Here is a 21,793-nt window from a genome sequence, read left to right as displayed (position 1 = left end):
TTCTTTTACTTGACATTGGAAATCTATTATGCTGTGGGGTGCAAAAATGACTAATATCAGTGCACTGACATCCAACAACATAACCTATCAGGGCCTCTGGAATTACTATCCAACTGTAGCCTCCAAACAAGCTTAATGCCTCATGAATGGAGAGAGGAAACAGTCGTCCCTCTGCACAAAGGTGGGCCATCTACAGAGCCTGGAAACTACAGACCCATAAGTCTCAGCAGTCTTATATATAAAAGCAATGGAAAGAATTATCATGGAGATGATCACAGATATAGTAAGCCTCCAGACACTGGACTCAATCCAGTTTGGTTTTGTCAAGGGCAGATCATGCCTACTCAACCTTTTAGACTAAATTAGATGGTGCCAAGGTTATAAAGACTAAGTTCCACACCAGAAAATTAATAAGAATAATAATTATTTTTATTGTACCCGTTAAGCGCTTCTGTCCCTGAAAAACAAAGCTGTGACTTCATCAGAACCCAAGGTCACCAAAGCAATGTATGAGGCAAAATCATTCACATTGCCTACCTTGACATGGCCAAGGCATTTGACACAATATCTCACTTGGGCATTGTTAAACTCAAGAGGTTAGGTACAAACCCGTACGTCCCCAGTGGATAGCCAACTGGCTCACAGACAGGACCCAGGAAGTTATAATCAGAGAGTCCATCTCTACAAAGAGGCCAGTCACAAGTGGAGTCCCTCAGAGATCAGTCCTTGACGTCTGAGAAGTAAATGCCAAAAATGAGCCATCCAAGGCCAATGTCAGTGGTCTCTGGCTGAATAAATTTGCAGATTATTGCAAATTAGGAGCCGTCATTGAATCTCACACTGACAAATGTTCTCCAGGTGGGGAGTCATCCATCCCTAGTAACTGTCACATTGACAACACACTCCTTAGAGTTGAGCCAGTAGTCTGGGACTTAGTAATCTAGCCTTTGACCATCATACGTCTACAGTGGTGAGGAAATCATTCTATGTTGCGCAACTTATAAACCAAGGTATGGCATCTAAGTACAAGGAAGTCATTGTTCTACTGTATTCGGCATTCAGACTTATCACTGAGTATATTGGTAAGTACCTAACCAGGCATATCCAACAACTGGAATGTCCACAGAGGTTCCTCTCTAAAAGAATACAGGGCACAAGTAAAATGTCCTATGCAGACTACCTCAAGGCCCCATCACTGTGTTCTGTCTCCTACAGGCTTCTGAGGGGAGATCTATGCCTGGCATACAAGGAATTGTCAGACCCCACCCTGATGGAACTCCTGTATATCCACAAAACAAAGAGTGCCAGAATTACCCATTCTAAAGACTTAACCTTGCCTGTGATATAAATAGGATCTACTGGAGAGATATGTATCCCAGAGACTACCTTGTCTCTGGAACAGGCTCCCCATCCATATGAAGCAAAGTTCCTCCTTCACCCAATTCAAGTGTAATTTGGGCAACTGGATGAGGAACAGGAAATTCAAACCTGGTTTGGCACCTGTGTGTCTAAAGGACATAGACAGTCTGTAAATTGTTCATCTCCCAGGCCCTGCTTGTAAATGTTTTATCTTCCAAGTCCTTGCTTACACTTCTCATGGGTACCAGAACTTGTCAGAGATTTGAGATACAAGGCTAGGCTTAAGGCCCTTGTGGTCGTTAGCCTACTACACACCTATGAATCTAAGAACCTATACCAGTGACTGTAATTCATGGTCATGTGTGTGTGTATACAAATGCGCTCAGAGGGCATAGTTCTTAACTGTCCCTGATTTTGCCTCATATTTGTGGTCTGCTATTTGTACAATTGGTGGTTTTATGGTAAAGTGTTGTGGACTGCAGCCACTAACTAAATAAATGTGAACTGCAGTTACTGAATATTGAGAGTCATGTCAGTTTCAGACTTCATATCCTTAGAAAAATGAGTTCCAACACAAACCTATTATACTAGCAATTTTGTACGTGTATAAGAGCAATATTTACAATCTGTTCCTGACTTTTGGTCTTTACCCCTGAATAATAGTTCTGCTTTGAAAGAAAAGTCATTTCAGACAAAACCACAGTCTGCTTTTGGTTTTTGGTCTTTGCCTTCAGTTAAAGGGGTTGCTGCAAGTATTTTTGCTTCTGGTTTAATTAGGTGGATGTCTGTCTATCTATGAGTACTTGGTTGCTGTGGTGTAAAGGAAGGATTTGACTGGTGTAAACATGAGCATCATCACATCTTGTATGGGTAAGATCCCTGGTTTCCTTGCATCGCTGACTGTTGACAGTGTTTATTATTTGTGTGTATAAATAAATTGGGTAGCATGAAGACTACAAGTTTAATGTTAAAGTACTCACTAAATAAATTTTTATTTAGCTTGTTTTTGTAGGCATATTGGTGTGAAATGTTACAATACATTTAATCTGGCCATTAGTGCAGATGAGTAAGATTGTTAATGAGCCATCTGCTGTATTACAGGGTTTGATTCATTCAGCCTTTGTCTCCTGCAGGACTTAGTTGGATCATGGTCAAATGGGGCCCTAGGAAGGGTAATAGATCGGGATCCCCCACAGCAGCCACCCACAGCCATTCCGGTGTCCCATTACTTGGTTATTTATCCCCAGTTACCATGAACACTGTTTAAACCTGTCAGTGGACACACTATTTTCTTCTTTACTCCTACAATGATTACAGATATTTGGATTTCATTTAAAACTTTTATTTCAAATTTTATAAACACTGACAGTCATTTGCTAAACAAACAGTACAGTCGCACAATGAAAACATACCTGGTATGAACAGTATACTTCTCTACCCTTGAAGCTCACATTCACCGTAACAGGAATGAAATTCACATTCAAAGAAAATACATCTGGCCAGTGGTGGATTAAGTTTACCTTTGGGCCATTTTCAAACCATATTTTTAACAATAAGGGTGATGTACAGAGCTGTAATAACTATAGGAGGGATAAAACTGATTAGTCACAGCTTGAAGTTATGGGAAAGAGTAGTGGAAGCTAGGTTAAAAAGGGAGGTGATGATTAGTGAGCAGCAGTATGGTTTCATGTCAGGAAAGAGCACTACAGATGCGATGTTTGCTCTGAGTGTTGATGGAGAAATATAGAGAAAGTCAGAAGGAGTTGCATTGTGTCTTTGTGGACTTGGAGAAAGCATACGATAGGGTGCCTAGAGAGGAATTGTGGTATTGTACGAGGAAGTCGGGAGTGGCAGAAGTATATAAGAGTGATATAGGATATGTACAAGGATAGTGTGACAGTGGTGAGGTCTGTGGTGGGGGCAACGGATGCTTTTAAGGTGGAGGTGGGATTACATCAAGGATCAGCTCTAAGTCTTTTCTTATTTGCAGTGATGATGGACAGGTTGACAGATGAGATCAGACAGGAGTCCCCATGGATTATGATGTTTGCAGATGACATTGTGATTTGTAGTGAGAGTAGGGGACAAGTGGAGGAGACCCTGGAGAGATGGAGATATGCTCTAGAGAGGAGAGGAATGAAGGTCAGCAGGACTAAGACAGAATATATGTGTGTGAATGAGAGGGAGGATAGAGGAATGGTGAGGATGCAGGGAGTAGAGTTGGTGAAGGTGGATGAGCTTAAATACTTGGGATCAACAGTTCAGAGTAATGGTGAGTGTGGAAGAGAGGTGAAGAAGAGAGTATAGGCAGGATGGATTGGGTGGAGAAGAGTGTCAGGAGTGATTTGTGACAGGCAGGTACCAGTAAGAGTGAAATGAAAGGTCTACAAGAGGGTATTGAGACCAGCTATGTTGTATGGGTTGGAGACAGTGGCACTGACAAAAAGGCAGGAGTCAGAGCTGGAAGTGGCAGAGTTAATGATGTTAAGATTTGCACTGGGTGTGACAAGGGTGAACAGGATTAGGAATCCTTATATTACAGGGTCAGCTCAGGTTGGACATTTTGGAGACAAAGTCAGAGAGGTGAAATTGCGTTGGTTTGGACATGTGCTGAGGAGGGATGCTTGGTATATTGGGAAAAGGATGCTAAGAATGGAGCTGCCAGGTAAGAGAAAAAAGAGGAAGACATAAGATAAGGTTTATGGATGTGGTGAGTGAAGACATGCAGGTGGTTGGTGTGACACAGCAAGATGTGGAGGACAGGAAGAAATGGCCGCTGTGGCGACCCCTAAAGGGAACAGCCGAAAGAGAAGAAGCTCCTTGCACACATTTTTAGGACCATGCACACATGCATGTTCCTTACATTCCTGATTGTATTAAATTGTATTAAATGATATTCCTTGTATTAAATTGTATTAAATGATATTCCTTGTATAATATAGCACCACTTGTTAGAATGTGGTAGTTTTGAACATTTTTCCAGTAATGATAATACTACCCATTTCAACCACAAAAGGCAACTCAAACAGGTCATTACAGTCCACTCATATCAGTCGATATGCCCAACTTTTGCAGACGTAAAAGTCATCTGAATAAAGAAATCTGTAGCTAGTAAAGAGGTTGCCACTTGCATACAACTTTACATTTCAGTGTTTCATCTACAAATTCAGTGCTTGCTGCTGCCAAGAATTAATGACCTATGTTACATTAAAAAAAAATTTAACTTCTGATAATATTGCAATAGGGAATGGCTGGCAAACTGACAGAAGTTCATAGTTACTAGTCATGTCATCCAAAAGGAGAAGACAATCAGGAGTGCAGCACCCTCATCTCCCTTAAAGTGTCCCACAGTATCAGCAATCCATCCACATGGTGTGAGAGTAGAAGCCACAGCTTTCTGCACCAAAGGCAAATATGCTACGTGTTGTGCTACTAACACTCCTTTCCCCATTCTACAGCATAAACACTGACTGCCATTTGCTAAACAAAAGAGTTGTGCATAGAAAACAGACTTTGCATGAGCATCAGTAAACTTCTGTTCCCTTGAAACTGAACTGAAACTCACAAGCATTCTGGTAGTTATTGTAGAGGATTCAGGTCTTGGCTACTCTGAAAATTGCAAGGCCTTGTCTCCTCTGAAACTTGCAAGCCCTTAAGCAGTCTAGTATCTGGTGCAAAGGATTCAGACTCTTGTCTACTGTCAGTAAAGGTACAGGGTTGGATCCCGAGTAGCTTAACTGACTAGCCTGCCATCCATCACAACTGCAATTTACACACACACACACACACACACACACACACACACACACACACACACACACACACACAGCAAAATTTTGTAAACACAAGAGAAATGGAATGACTAAGTACATGTTGCATGTTTCTTTCAAAGCAGAGACAATGTTTACATTTGTGTTGCTGTCTGTCATATTACAGACACACACACACATGATGAATGGTGACTGTGTGCGCCTTCCTAATGCAGAAGTAATTCAGAGGTATGTGGAAGCCCCCTCACCAGTCCCTCCACTAGCCACTGGGCCCTTGGCTACTACCTAGGCTGCCTAGTGCTGGATCCAGCTCTGATTTTGCCCATGTTACTTCACCAGACTCTGCTCTTAGGCTGCTCCTGAAAAGGGATACTTGTAGCATGTGGACTGTCACAGGCTGTTAGTAAATGTATCACACATCTTTTGAATCCCTGCACCCTTTATATAGCCGCTAAATGCTGCTTCACTATATGCTATTTCACTACGAAGCCCAGCATGTCTCCTGTAGTTTAATGGCTTGCCAAATGCACTTTCAATAAATGTGAGTTTCAGGAAAAGAAATGCTTACTGTTTCTTAAATTTGTTTTCATTACAACAGTTTTTTGCTTTGTTTAGCAAATGGCCATCACAGTTTTTACTGTAAAATTTAAAATACAAGTTTTAAATTAAATCCAAATTTGTGTTGTCATTATGAAAATAAAGGAGTAAGCAGAATGCACACCAATGGATTTAAGCAGCATAATGCTGTTATTTATGACAGACAGCCAAGTAGTAGAATACTTGCATGACTGGAGGGGTTGGGGTTGTCTACGGCTCCATGTGACCATGATCTGACTCTGGCTGGACCACCCTAAAGCAGTTTATATGCAATGAATTAAGTTTGAATTCTATTCTGATATAAGCAGTAATGCATTGTTTAATAAGCTTGTAACATTACTTGATGTTGTATGACCATTGTTATTTGATTATTTCCAGCATGTTTAAACCATTGCAGCCTGATCTGTTTACATATTGCAACTACATGTTAAAAGCCTGTGCTGGAACTGCTTATTCTTGTATTTTACATCAATTCATAATGTTTTAATGTGCATATCTTACTAAATCTTAGATATGATTGTGTTTAGCTGCAACCTTTAAACAAAATAATTTAAATGGATACACATTAATGATACGTTTTTTAATCTGTATAATATGATATACTGTTAATTAAGGAAAGTGCACTTGTTTGATTTATACTATATGTGTACATAGTATTAATAGAGGAAAGTATACTTGTTTGATTTATAGTACGTGTTATGTGTGCACGTGCATGTGTACATATATGTAAACAAAATAAATAATCCAGCCAAGCTAGACCTTTCACTGTTACTTTAAACCTCCTGTAAATGAGGCCTATGGGTTATATGCGAATAACTCCTTAAGGACATCAAGTGTTTCAGCTACATGGTTTCTGTATGTCCATGACTTTTTCTTTTACTTTTTTAAGTCTTTATGTTTACATTCAGGCCAATAAAGCCAGACCCCACTAACTGTGGACATGCATGTTTTGGCTCTTTTATTGACCTTATCAGCATGTCCAGTTAGTGGGGGTTAGCTTTATTAGCCTAAATGTAGCCATAAGGTTACAACATATCTAAGTTTAAGTTATCACACAGTAAAAGCTCTAGCTTGTTTTTTTCCTGATAGTTTTTACTGAATGTATGTTTTTTCTGTGAATGTTTTTTCTGTGACCTTTGACATATATATATTTTTTTTTATTAGGGTCTATATTGGATGATCGAACTTTCAAAAGTTTGACTGTCATATGGTCGACACCATATGATCGAATTTTTGAAATTTTAACGGAGATCTCCATACAGTGCGGAATGAAATTTCCCTTTTCTGCATTGTAGTGTGATGTCGGAGTTGGTATATTTAAAGAGCAGGGGGTGTGGAGGGCACTACCCTCTACATGGTGTGTGCAGGGGGGCTTGCTCTCTGGCTTAAAAAGTTCAAGTAGGTTATTTGTGTAGTTTATTTTTTCTATTAGATTTTCAAACTTTTAAAAGTTCGATCATATGGTGTTGACCATATGACAGGCAAACTTTTTGAAAGTTTGATTATTTATATATATATATATATATATATATATATATATATATATATATATATATACACACACACACACACACACACATACTTTTGAAATTTGATTGTTATATATGTCCAAAATCCTGAAAGTTCAAAATCCTGAAAACACACAGGATACTTATTCCAGCACAATTACATACAGAAAGAAATAAAACACAAATTATATTACTGTTCTACAAGTATAAGCAGGGGGGCAAGCCCCCCTGCACCCCCCGCTACTTAAACATATCAACTCCAAGATTGCACTTAGTGTAGTGAAGTGCAATCTCGGAGTTGATATATTAATAACAGAAACTGCCCTGCATACAGTTGAAGGGTAATATGTTTCTGTATGTACTTGTACTGGAATATAGTAAGTGTTGGTATCCTGTGTGTTTTCAGGATTTTGAGTTTAAAGGATTTTGAATTTTCAGGATTCTGTAGCACTTTATTTTATATATATATATATATATATATATATATATATATATATATATATACACATACATACACACACATACACACATATATATATACATATACACACACACATATATATATATATATATATATATACATACATATATATATATATATATATATATATACATACACACACATACACACACACATATATATATACATATACACACACATATATATATATATATATATATATATATATATATATATATATATATATATATAAATAAGAGAGAGAGAGAGAGAGAGAGAGACGTGTGTGTTTATATATTTAACTTTACTTAGATTTCAGACACTGCATATACATAGGAGGAAAGAGAACTATGTCAGCTTACCTTTTAATTTGTGTGAATCTAAAATATACATACTGACCATTAACAATTAAACTATAAAACTTTACCTAACATTCACCTAAACTTCTTTCCAAAGAATACCATCCTATCATTCAAAGCACTGTAAGCATTCCCTGTTTCATACCTCTATATGGCTGATCTACCTTTTTTTACATTTTTCCAGTCATATATTTTACAACAGAAAAATGTACTAGTCAGAAATTCTTTGTAAACATGACTAAGTTTCATTTCATATGTTTCCCGAAGACAAGATTCCCATAAGTTCCGTCTTTACCAAAACGTTGCTCCCATTCATTGGAAATGTTTTGCCATCTGTGTTACACTGTTGTACTTGCCCAAAATACGTTGTGCATAGTTCCTTCCCTTGCATCACGTCGCCAGTGCTTACAAACTCCATTTCTCTCTAGTATGTATAAATCAGCAGGACGTTATGTACCATCAACATATAATTCTCATTGCCTTGCCCCATACCAATCATACCTTACTCTAGTCATTTCTTCTCAGTAAGAGGTCTTCCTTCTGTTCCCAAACATGTACCACTTGAAACCTGAACTTACTCAATTCCTCTAACGCATCGTTATGTACTACCCTATTCCCCTCGGTATACTTCTTCAATACATTGTGCAATTCAATTTTACTGATGATCATTAAACAACAAACAGTACCCACTTTACACACCAATGACTGCAAATGTAAATACAGTTACATGTGTGATCATTATGCTTAGCTAAAAGAAAAGTGAACTAACCCCACTCTCCTGTAACCTGTACCTTTACTAGCTTCATTGTCACACAGCCATGAAACAAGGAAAACACAAATTACACTCTACTTAACATTCTCCACCTTCACTATAATGTCAATTTAAACACACAAAAAGATGAAATTATAAGAAAACAAATTAACCCCCCCCACACACACAATATTTTTATTTATTTGTTAACTTGGAAACTCCACTGGGTGACCCATTTTCAGTGGAGGCCTGGGGAGTAAAGCTCCACAAAACACTGTATAATACAAAGAAAAAAAAACATACATATACATTACAAAAAATTGATGACGTGATTATCAGGAGAAATACTTATGTTTATAATATATTAAAAGGTATTTAATAGTAATAATGATACTGAATACAATAAAATAATCATTGTATAATAATGAAGCTGATAAAAATAGAAGTGCAATCATCAAGAGGCAAAAAGCAGAAATGTACATCTTGTAGCTGTTTGATGAAGAATGTATTTGTAGTAAAGGTTTTACGTGAAGAAAGGAAGAAAGGGTTATGGTGGCTTGAAGTTTATTGTACAAGAGCAGGTGGGGGTGTTTAAATCTGCTCTAAAACAACATTTTCTAAAGACTTTGAGTGACATATATGCATACGTAGATACATACACTTTTGTTTCTTTTTTTAAGTATTCTGTAATCTGGCATTTACTTATGATTCTATTGTGGAGATTAATAAATGTGGATGGATTCATTGTGATATTTTTTGTTATTTCTGAGTAAATCTGACTCTTTCATATGCATGTGCATACATGCATTCAATATGAGAATACTTAGTGTGGCTCCCTGACTGTGGTCAGGAGAGTTACCTCTGTTTATGATTATTTCATGAGGAATCATCCTTCTAGCCAAAATAATATTTGTTACATCCCTTTCATAAGCAATACAAACATCAAAATGTTCATGTTACAATTTAGAGGACTTCATAAATGCTTAAATGTTGCGTCTTTTGGCTTTTCCTGGTTAGGGGTCGCCACAGCAGAACTCCGGTCCGCTAATGATTGGTAGATGATTTTTATGTGCCGAGTTACCAGCCCTGATGCACAACCTTCAACAAAGGTACACCCATTCATGCATGTCTCCCACGCAAAAGACGCTCTAGCTGAGAATCGAACTGGACAGCGTCTTCTTGTGAGGCAACAGCACTACCGCAGCACCACCACTGCGGATTATCACAACGCTACTATTTCCCATTCTTCTACTTTCATCAGCAGTCATGTTTTTAACTGTTCTGCTGGAGTCCCTCACTTAAAAAAAAAACTAACATATGTCCAACCTATCATTCTTTTACACAATGGTTTTAGTAAGCCTAATACCTCAGTCCTTTAACAATATCTGACTTTACATGCTTCTCTTCAGAAGTCCATCTCTAACTGGACAGGAGATTAAGTTAATAAAACTGTAAACAAGGAACTAGAAAACAGAAGTATATCAAATTAACATATGCTTTAAAATGTAGTCAGGAAACAGCTTGAAAAAATGTGGGTGCAGTTAGTCAAGGAAACAGCCTGAAGAAATGTGCAAGTACTTAATCATTTTCTGTAACTGTATTGTAGTGAGTTGGTATGATCTTTGATTAGTCTGAGTTATCTGGTTCATCTCACACTAACTTTTAACCCTGATCATCTTATAGTACAGTGAGTACCCCAGAAACATCTTCCAAAAAGCAGGAATTCTTCTCTGAACACTTCCACTTCACATGAGAATCAGGTACTACATATCTTATGGCATCTACTTGTATGGCCCAGAGATCAGCTCCTCTCCTGAAACCTCTCTAATTGTCAGTTGCATTTTAACTATGCATTAAGATTCCTTGCATATTTAAAATGAAGGATCATTGACAGTGACCATCCTAGGTTTGGCTCCTTGTTGAATAAACTTTTATTCACTTGGACTGAGATCTTGTGAATGGGATGATAAATCTATTGACAAATTCCTGGTTTGTACTTCATAAAAAAAGTGCGTTTCTCCTCCTGCTGACTGTTTGGTGACATAGACTCAGAGTGAGGTATTTTATTTGATGCCCCCTTATTCCATCTCCTTTAGGAAGCCCACTTTTTAAAACTCTTCTGGCGTTACATTCCTTCACTTAAGCTTTTGCACTTCTTCCATGAGGTGCTCTATTTCAGACACGGATAGAAGGTTAATTTTCTCTCAACACTACCACCTTCTCAGTATAGTAAACACATCAGCCATACATTGGGCATTGCATTATCCTAACATTTTCCTTCACTGAAACAGGGCCTTAGATAAATCTTCCAATCATTTTAATCTACATTGGTGCCAATGGACATCATCTTTTTATGGTACCAATAAAGAAGAAGATCAGATCATGTCTGTGAGTCTCTGAAGGAGTATTCAAGCCAACGAATTTGTGTTATATCCTTTAATAGATTTCTAGGTACATGCATTAATTTTTGTAAGAATTCTAAATATAGATCATTTAACTTCAATTTCTGGAATTTGATAAGGAAATTCAAAATCTCACATCATTTCTTTGGGCTATTTGGTTTTGCAAACCTTTCTAATTTCTTAAGTTTACTAGCACAGACGTGGTCTCTGCCTGCAGAGTCACTTTTACACCAGCTAATGAAATGGTCCATTTAACTTATTCACTACTTCTTTTTGCAGTTCTGCTGCTTTTTTTTATAGGTTCATAGGTTTATACTAGGCTATCTGCCCTAAGGCATTTATAAGCCTAGCCCAAAGTTTTGTGGCTTACGCCACCCCTTATGTTAAAAAATATTGTGCCCATTAGTTTGTTGTGCCTCTGTCCAGCAGTGACACAGAGATGATTCCCGGGGTAAACCTACGATCTCCCATCCACCGGTCAAGATTTCTCTTGAACAGGGCCAGCGAGGTGCTCTGCCTCACATGGACCGGGATTTTATTCCACAGCATAGGGAGTCTCTGAGTGACAAATCTATCCCTCCAGCATGTCTTATTTATATCCATGCTAAGGTTTAAGTCGCTTGCTCTAGTGGATCTGGTAGATTTGGATTTTTTGAGGTGGAGCATGTCCATTAATTCCGGGTTGGACATGGCCTTGTATGTCAGGCACAGGTCACCTCTGAGCAGATGGTATGCGACTGAATAGAGCTGGAGTTTCTTCAGTCTGGCAGCATATGACAGATTTTGGAATCCCTTTATCCTTTTGGTGAGGAACTTTTGGGGTCTCTCCAATTGCTGCAGGTGTCGGGTGAGATACATCCCGAATGGGGCATTGTACTCGATCATTGGTCTGATAAGTGAAGAGTACAGGGAACAATGACCTCAATTGATCTGGATGTGAATCCCTTCATGATCAGGTGGGCAATGTAGAAGGTCTTTCTAACCACTTTAGCAATGTGAGTGTCAAAAGAAAGGCCACTGTCAACCTGGGTCCCCAGGTCCCTGATAACCTCTTCTGTGCTTAGTGGATTGCCAACTATATGGTAGCTTGGGGTTACCTTGTTTTTCCCGAAGGGTATGACTATACATTTTTTAGCATTTAACTTCAGGCCATGGCCCTGGCACCAGCTATCAATTTCCGTGAGACCCTCTGAAGGATATCTGTGTCCAATGTACTTTCCACTATGGCGCCCAGTTTGCAGTCATCTGCAAACTTTGTCAGCCATAGTCCTCCTATGTTTGCCTGTACTTCTGAGAAGTAGATGCCGAACAACAGGGGCCAAGGACTGAGCCCTGTGGGACACCACTTGTGACCGGCTTGGAGTCTGACATGGTGCCAGCAACTCTAACCCTGTGGGTTCTGTCCTTTAGCCAGTTTGCAACCCATCTTGTGACATATGGGTTTACATTTAAGCTGGTAAGTTTCTCTATAATACCTGAGTGGGGTATTGTGTCGAAAGCTTTTGCAAGGTCAAGGTAGGCTGTATGGACTGCCTTTCCCTCATCAATGGCCTTGGTGACTGTTTCGAAGAAGTCGACCAAGTTCAAAAGGCATGATCTGCCCTTGACAAAGCCAAACTGGGTCGGGTCCAATGTCTGCAAGTCCCCTATGTCTTTGTTTATGAGTTCCATTATGATCCTCTCCATAGCTTTGCAGACCAGGCTTGTTAAGCTTATGGGGCGGTAATTACCAGGGTCCGTAGAGGCACCGCCTTTGTGGAGTGGGACCACAGTTGCCATACGCCACTCCTTAGGCATGTATCCTGTGGTAAGGCTAAGATTAAACAGCTGCCTTATGTGCGGGTTTAGTTCCTCATTGAGTTCGTGTAGCACACAGCCGGGGACACCATCCGGTGCCATTGATGCTGTGTTTTTAGCTTTAGAGAGAGCAGCTTTTACCTGCGCATTTGAGATGTCTGGGAGGCTACACTCTGCTGGGATAGTTATCTCTCCTTTTGGGGGGGGGGGGGTGAAGTTTACACTGAACCTGTCTGCCAGTATGTTGGCAATGTCTGTGGGTTCAGTGATTTTTGTATCATTTTGAACTAATTCTGAGCATATCTGGGAGATTCCACCCAGGTTTCTAACATAGCTGAAGAAGGCCTTATGATTGTCTTTTGAATCTATGGCAATTTTTCTCTCAAAGTTGGCCTTGGATGATTTTATGAGTGCTCGTATTTTTTACTAATAATGATCAAGGGTGTCTTCTCTTTTATGGATTTTGCTCTATCATGTAACAGCTTTCTCCTCTTATTGTAAAGTTTGTTTATGGCTGGGGTCCACCAGACTGGACGTTTGCCCTTGGTGGAAAGAGTCTTGGTTTTATTAGGGATTGCCTGATCCATGCAGTCCTGGAGGTGTTCGTAGAAGGCATTTGTAAGGGCTTCCAGCTTGGGTTGTGGTTTCCACTTGCTCGGGGCCTTGAAGGATACCACACCAGTCTTGAGTAGTGTGAAGTTTGCTTTAGAGAAGTTCTTCACTGTGGTCTTTTTGTTTGGGGTGGGGGCGGGATGTGGATTTCCAGTGAGATTAGTTTATGATCTGATCTCACCAATGAGGGATATACTTCCGGTGTGGAGCATTTTGTCCCCATATTTGTGATGATGAGATCTAGTATATTTTCTCCTCTTGTGGGAACGGTGACTAGTTGTTCCATGGCATTTGAATTTATGAACTCCAGGAACCTTTGGGCTAAAAAGTTGGGGCTTGAGTAATGTTCCCAGTCTATATTCGGGTAGTTGAAGTCACCCAATATAATGGTGTTTTTAAAACATTTCTTCTTTGCCACTGCTAATAGCTGTTAGAACACCGCCAATAACTTTTCTTGGAATTTTACGATCAAATTTACATGTCTACCATCTCTATCATTATTGTTTTCAATATTATAATAAGGTCATCGATTATAAAATTACATTTTAATGAGACATACTAGCAAAGAAGAGTCATCCTGCCATCTAGTCCCGGGACAGTAAAACTCCTTGCTTTGCAATCTTTAAGTGTTCAGGCTAGAAAATTCTGTGAGTCTGGAGTTAAGTTAACAGATGTTAGATACAGCGCATAAATATCAACTTGTCTATAAAGGGAAATACGGCATTGGCTAAAAAAGACACTTGAAAAAATACCAGCATGAATATAATGTGTGCCGTTCATTTGCTTAGTGTAACAGCTATCTGTGTGCGTGCACTCGCGCACGTGCATGGGTGTGTCTATGTATGTGTGCATGTGGGGGTGGGTTTGGGGTGATATGGCCTGCCATAAAAATTCTCTCAACTAAATAAATATTGACTCTATAAGATAGACAAGGAGAACCTTTAATTTTATGGCAGACTGTATTTTCATACTTGACATGCCATCATAATCTCATCTTCTAAAGTTTCAGGCTCGGCCACACACACACACACACACACACACACACACACACACACAGCATCTGTCTCTGAAGTGCAGTTGTCATACTCTGCTGCTAAGCCACACATCCCGTCTCCCCATGCTAACATTTATGAAGTGTCTTTTTCAACAAATAAGACATTATGCATCTCCCTTTCTAGACACAAGTAGACGTTTACAGTATGTAACATCAATAACTTAAAATGAGAACTCATGTTAGACCAAATTTGGAAGAACCTATGTTGCTTCAGTCAAAAGCACTACGTGTGTGTGTGTGTGTGTGTGTTTAACTGTACCAGCACAACATTTCTTAATTTGCTGTCTTCTCCTAGACAATTTTACAACAAGAGTTTGCTTTAATGCCTACCAAGTGTCTGTATTACTGTGCACCGAGTGCTTCCAATCTCATCACAGCAATAATTCATGACTGGTTCACTATAAAAACACAGAATTATGCCACGATTTGCAGTATCCTACAAGCCTTTAGCAAAGTAACAGTAGTAGTTTAGCACAGCGGCTTAAGGCTATGAGCAGTTAATGATCCTCATTCTATAGTCCTGGGTCTGACTCTCTCAAGCTCTATTTACCTGCTATGAGGAAGTCGAGTCTACTGGACTTACCCAGTTAATAAATAACCAAGACAAAAATAAAGTAGCATATAAATGTGTATAACTGAAAGTGTGCATGCACAAATATTAAGTATCTTAGTTTCAGACTGGAACACCATCTCGTACACTTTCATTATTCTGGAAAAAGAATCATTGGAAAAACTGTACTCGTTTCTTTGAATATGCACTACAATTAACGTTTGCATATATTTTGACTTCTGTAACTCAGAGTAATCTACCTAAATGTTCAAAATAAATGAAACAATGTACAGAATTAGTATCCTTCCTTAAATTTGCATATCACAATCCTGAGGTCACAGTGAATGATATTTAGTATGTGTGGCTTAGCAGCAGAGTATGAGAACTGCACTTCAGAAACAGAAATGTTGTGCTGGTACAGTTATTTTCAATACAATGCACTTGTTTGTGTTTGTGGTCTTCAGATACTCCTTTCTGGCAATATCTCCCCTACCTTAAATAATCATTTCATTGTTAACACCCACTCACCTAATTTCTCTATCACGAGATTGTCATTGGCAGTTTAAAAGAGGGTGCTCAATTTAAAATCTCCATCTTCTGCTTTTAATCTGATAAATTACCTTTAAATTGCATTCTTCTGTACTTTCTCTGAACATGTCACATACAGCCATAAGCATCATCAGGTCTGTGATACTACTGCACTACCAATATATCCATCCACAATCCTTCTTTCCCCATTTTTCACACATGGGGTTGGGTACGACACTTTAACAGTGACAATAATCCAGAGCCAAGGTTCACACACTGCCAGGTTGCTAGCCCTGCCACAAAATCACATGCACAGTCACACCTATGGCCCATTTAATGTCCAATCCACCTACTGCATGTCTTTAGGAATGTGAAAGGAAACTGGAGCTCCTGGTGGACACCCACAAGAACACATGGAGGACATGCAGATTCTGCACAATAGGCACCCCAGCTGAGAATCGAACCAGAGAACATATTGCTCTGAGGTGATAACACCATCTGCATATACTTTTCTGCCGACATTATGCATGCTACATGGCCTAAATAACACAAACTTAAAATTAAGTATAAACAGCAGTTGTAACATCATTAAAGTGACTCCACTCTTCAACTGTGCACATGATTCTGTTATTTGTGCTGTCTTGATGACAGTGATGCTATGTATAGTAAATTCAAGGTGGCTAAGGAACTGTGCATAAAACATAGATTGCATTAAAAGTGTTGTAACTTAAAAGGTTGTAGCAAAACTGATCCTACATGAATAATGTATTTTCCTCACAGAATAAAAGGACATTTCTGAACACTTCCGAGAAACTGAAAATAAAACTGTTATCTTAAATAATAACTAAACTAATTGAATACATTCTGCCTATATGCACAAATAGGAATTCATGATTATTGCTCATGTATTCTATTATGGCTGTTCATTTACTTAAGCTGAGAAAACAAACTATGTCTGCATTGTCCTTTTGCGCTGACTTGACTCCTTGATCATAATACTCAGAAGTCAGTGAACTAGAAACAAGTAATATCCTGTTGATCTAAGATAGTGTTCACAAAAGTTCCACTTAAATATTCTGAATAAGTCATTAAGCCAGACAGTGTTTCTGATGCTAAGGTATGCATGCTTACTTGTTCTAAAATGAGGCACGCAAAGGTATACATGTCTGATTTCATGAACAAGTTTCAAAAGCTACGTTATCCACCCCCATACAAACAAAATCAAGTGTGTGTGTAAGATGTTGTTGGTTGTTTCTTCAAACTGAAGCTCACTGGCTGTCATTTGCCTTGTCCTGCTGGCATAGTACGGACTATACTTTTGCAGTGACTTGTGTTAAACAGCGCTGGAATTTTCTGCTTTTCTTCTGAGATGCTTACTGCAATATGCTGTTTATAGAGTCCCAAACTGTTGACACCACTACTTCAAAAGAAATCTGCTTATCCTCCAATATGTTGTGATGTTACAGGTGATGGTATTAAGTAAGGCATTACAAGAGCAGATTCTTGTGCATGAGGTCTCCAGGCAGTTTAGTCAACAAAAGAAAACGGACTCCTGCTTTTTGTATTTGACAGAAACATTCTGTCAGGAAGATTACATTCACTTAACCGGTTTAGTGATAGTATGCTATATAGTCAATAATTCACCCCAGTTTTTCATAGGTAGTTGCTAGGCTTGCAGTCCAAGAGACCATTGAGGAGCCTAACCCAAATTCCCAGCTGCCTTCAAGCACAGTCTGGTGAAGTGACTTACACCAGGTCACACAGTAAGCATGAACACTGAAAGAATCAAACCTTGTACTACAGAAACTAACTTGCTAGCAGTTCACAGCCTTAATCCTCTGCACTAACTACCATGCAAAGTCCACTTCACAGAACCCCATTTGGTCTACAGTCTACACGGACAGACTAAATAGGTACGTTACAACTTGCTGTAACATCTATTAACTTGCAGTTGCACAGGTGCAAAACCTTCCGACTGGGAGGGGGACTGGGCTTGGCAGCTTAGCCCTTCATATAAACTTGTTTGGCAAGTTGCCCATCTATTTTACTGATCTTACAGGAAAAGGGTTTCACCTGAATGCTTGAAAGAGGCCAACCATAACCATTCACATGTGCGCATATATGTATTCCATATATTCCTATCTGTCTGTCTATCTATAGCCATGTGTCATTTTCTGACTAGACTAATAAAAGCACAGTATACCCATCATGCCAATAGTTTGCTAACAGTATGCTCTTTGTTTCTGTAAGCAGCCATATATTGGCTCTTATGAGCCAGCTGGTCTCAAGGTTTTGCATTTATGGTGTATGCGCATGTTTTATAGATGCTCAGCTTCTGTTGGTCTTATCCTTATAAACAGAAGCCATATAAAGTGTAGTTTGGATGCACAGGAATGTTCTGCTGGGTTGCTGCCATCTCTCGAACTGCAAATGTGATACACCAGCCAGCAGACCTCAGGGACATAACACACCAAGAGCAAAAGAAATGACTAACATTAAATCAAATGGTAAGGAACATAATGCAGTCTCCATACAAGTAAAAAAAAAAACAATCTTGGATCAAACGAAGACTAAGAAGTTTCTGTTGCGGACTTGAGGAAGGAACACATTAAGCCATCAGACAATGGAAAAGTATTTCAAAACCAGTCTAGCAAACCATTTCTGCTGCATTAAACCATTTCAAATCTTTCAGGTTCGTATACAAGATCAAATTTCTCAGCATGTTTGTGCAGTCTTCAATGGGAGGCAAGTTTGATCATGCTTTACCGAACTACAGAATCTTGTGTGCTTGTAAAGCTTGCCTGATTTGCATGCTATAGAATGTCTTACTACTAGTTACTTTATTTATAGATTCATAGCAGGCTTAGACGTGTAAAGGTGGGCACAATGACATATTTGCAACTACAGTATATTTGGCAGCATGGCCCTATTTTTCTCATTTGCAACAAAAGCCTAACCCTTAAGTGTTTTACCATTTCACCTTATTTATATAACTGGGGTTCATCTGCTAGGAGGGTACAGGCCCCTCCACTGTCCACATGGGAGTTTTCTTTGGGGTCTCTAGCTTTTTTTTTTTTTTTTTTACACATATAGCCCTCAACATCTTATCCCCAGAATTAGGGAAAATCCAGAAATAAATCAGGAACACTTTTAAAACAGCAGTACTAATAATATGGAAAATCACAGTAACAAAAGAATGTAAATTAGCATGCATTTTCTTAAGTAAATTAAAATCTAATAACTGTTAAATTGGTTAGGCATAATCATAACTTTCAACTGTACAGATTTTCACAAAATGTCCAGATTTTTGCCTCAAATATTTGGTCTATTCCTCATAAAATCTATGGCTTTCTGGCAAATCATGGATGACTGAAGTCACTAAATAATGACCCAATAATGATACATATTTGTTCCAGACTACATATCTTTTAGAAAACGAATGGTAACATAAATCCTGTTATTCTATCAGCCTTCTGAGTTTACAAGATCAATATTTAAAATATGTCCCTATTTTGGGGCCTTTGCCACCCCCCCCCCCCCCATTATTTTAAGCTTTGTCCAGATTTCTTTTGACACAAGTTGAGAAAAACCAGGGATACGCACATGCGGTGGTGGTGCTGCGGTAGCGTTGTCGCCTCACAGTAAGACGTTGTCCTGTTCGATTCTCAGCTAGAGCGTCTTCTGTGTGGAGACATGCACGAATGGGCGTACCTTCGTTGAAGGTTGTGCATCAGAGCTGGCAACTCGGCACGTAAAAACCTGCTGCCAATCATTAGCGGACTGGAGTTCTGCTGTGGCGACCTCTAACCAAGAAGAGCTGGAATGACACATACCCTTGAAAATCAGGAACAGTGGAGAGATATGCTGACCGGTAAAGTGGTATCCTTGTGTGTATGTATATATGAGTTTTGATCTGCACACTTTTCTTCCTGCTTTGAGGTCTTGCATCCCTGCAAAGCTAAGCTAAGGCTGCCAACTTCTAAGATGCTGGAAGTTGAACATATTTATGAAAACATGAGATTTTGCAGGACAAGCCATCCCAGTAACTAATGCAAAGGACTGGACTTTCCATTTATGCCCCCCCAGAAAAAAAAAATGTTCCTGTATTGGAGATGTTTCTCTCAATTCATGACACACTAAACTAAACTAAAGTGTTTTGGTTACGAAAGAGTTGTCTTACGCAAGGATTAGATGAAATGGAGGAAATGTTTTATTTCTGCCCTATAGTCTACGCTGAGCAGTAGGGTTAATCCGGTATGAATAAATAAATGAGTGAATGTTACTCCTACTTGGCAGACATACAAAAAGAATCCCCTCCCCTCAGACCACCACCAAAAGATCTTTATTGGAAGTGTGGTTAGTTTGTCTGTGTGCATTTTCCCCAAGATTGCAGTCTTGCTATAGACTATGTAGCATGACTAGTTAGTTACTGGTCTGTCAATAGGTAAGTGCACACAAAATGTACCCAATGAAATTATACACAAACTAACACAAAACAGCACCGCACTGAACATCATATGCCAGTGAAAAGTTTACTGTCTGCCATAGTTAAGATAGATAATACTGATACATACATAAAAATGGTGGCGTTCAGCGATTTTCATCGTTTGTATTAATGTTTCAAACTAGTGAGGTATAGGGCAAGCTCGATACAAAAGTGTACTTACCCTCCTCCTCCACACACACACCTTTTATTAACCGATTAGCCAAGTAAACCCACGAGGTCCCAGGGTGAATATCAGAGTCAGCGTCGCACAGGGCAAATGCAGGCTTTGAGACTCGAACCCTAGATTACAGCATGAACTCCTTATTAGGTCATAACCGACGTAACCGTGATAACCTACGCCGAAGTGAACACGTTTGCCAACACATTACTGAACGATACCCCTGTGGTCTTGAAAACAGCCCACACGGTACACGGTCACCGAGTTCAGAAACCTGTTCAACAGAAACTATTTATTGTGGCTTCACACATTGTAACTTTCAATAAAACAATAGAAAAAGCATCGAAACGCTGTATTGTCAATAACCTTTCTTGATATCGAAAGACAAGTATTACCCAACACACTTAGCTGTAACATACAAGGCATTTACGTAGAAGTTAAGTAGTAGAGCTTACCCTTCCTAGAAGCATGTTTCCGGAACACTGCGTGCTGTCTCACATCTCTGGGCGAGCTATGTTGGCATATTTAAAGAGGGAACCGCTACCGTCATTGTTGACGCACTGTTTAATTACGCATCTCCGAGGGAGTGTATAAATACGATAATCCCCACCAATAAATAAATTACTAAACTTCTATAACTTTTTTAAGAAGTGAAAAACACGGGAATATCTGTGTTATGGACTATATTTTAACACGGCCTTTAGACAGCAGGCATTGGATTGCCCGAGCGCATCTATCCACTGCCACAGCATCTCTCCTTGGGAAAGGAACCCCCCCCCCCCCCCCCCCACACACACACACACACACAGCAAATATGATCTCTGTTATTATTATTAAAATTCCTGGGATCTCAATTAACTTTCTGGAGTAGAGCTCCCAGAAACTCAGGTTGTTGTGGGTAGCTAGAAAAAAATGAAAGTACAGCTGTGTGTGGTGCAGGTTGGGACTGCTCCGGCATGTGACTGGGGATCAGGCTCAATAGAAACTGGCTGCTGTCTTCGGAAGAAGGGGTTTTGTATTAGAACCAGTTTTGCCAGATGATTGAAAAATAAATAGCCTACAGGACTTCTTAAACTAGCCCAAGAATAGCCCAATGATTCGGCACAAAGTGAAAGCAAAATGCGCAAGACATCCTCCAGAATAAAAGTGCCAGATACAGCAAAAACAATTAAGCATGGTAAGACTACATAACATTACCAGCCTTTTACATCTCAAACAAACATATACACCTCAAACAAACATATTTCATAGACATGAAAACTATTTTAATGGGTGTTTAGAGACTACAGTAAATGTCAACTTCTAAATCTATAAAGTAATGTTTGATACAGATATATGCTACAATGACTAATGATTCCAACACCTCTATTTTTTAAGTGCTT

General features: G+C 39.2%; 1 protein-coding gene across 1 annotated transcript in view; it reads right to left on the bottom strand.

The window, feature by feature from the left end:
- LOC122798185 (tumor necrosis factor receptor superfamily member 11B-like) overlaps positions 1 to 21,139 on the bottom strand; it is an 81,245-nt gene extending 60,106 nt beyond the window's left edge. The window contains exon 1 of the mRNA XM_044066928.1: positions 20,867 to 21,139. Within this exon, the coding sequence (XP_043922863.1) occupies positions 20,867 to 20,881 (15 nt within the window). The 5' untranslated portion in view covers positions 20,882 to 21,139. The remainder of the gene's footprint in view (positions 1 to 20,866) is intronic.
- Between the last annotated feature and the right edge of the window lie 654 nt (positions 21,140 to 21,793).

Source organism: Protopterus annectens, chromosome 3.part1 (genome assembly GCF_019279795.1).
Source record: "Protopterus annectens isolate FY-2018-M chromosome 3.part1, PAN1.0, whole genome shotgun sequence".
Lineage (NCBI taxonomy): Eukaryota > Metazoa > Chordata > Ceratodontiformes > Protopteridae > Protopterus > Protopterus annectens.
This window is presented reverse-complemented; position numbering and strand designations above follow the sequence as displayed.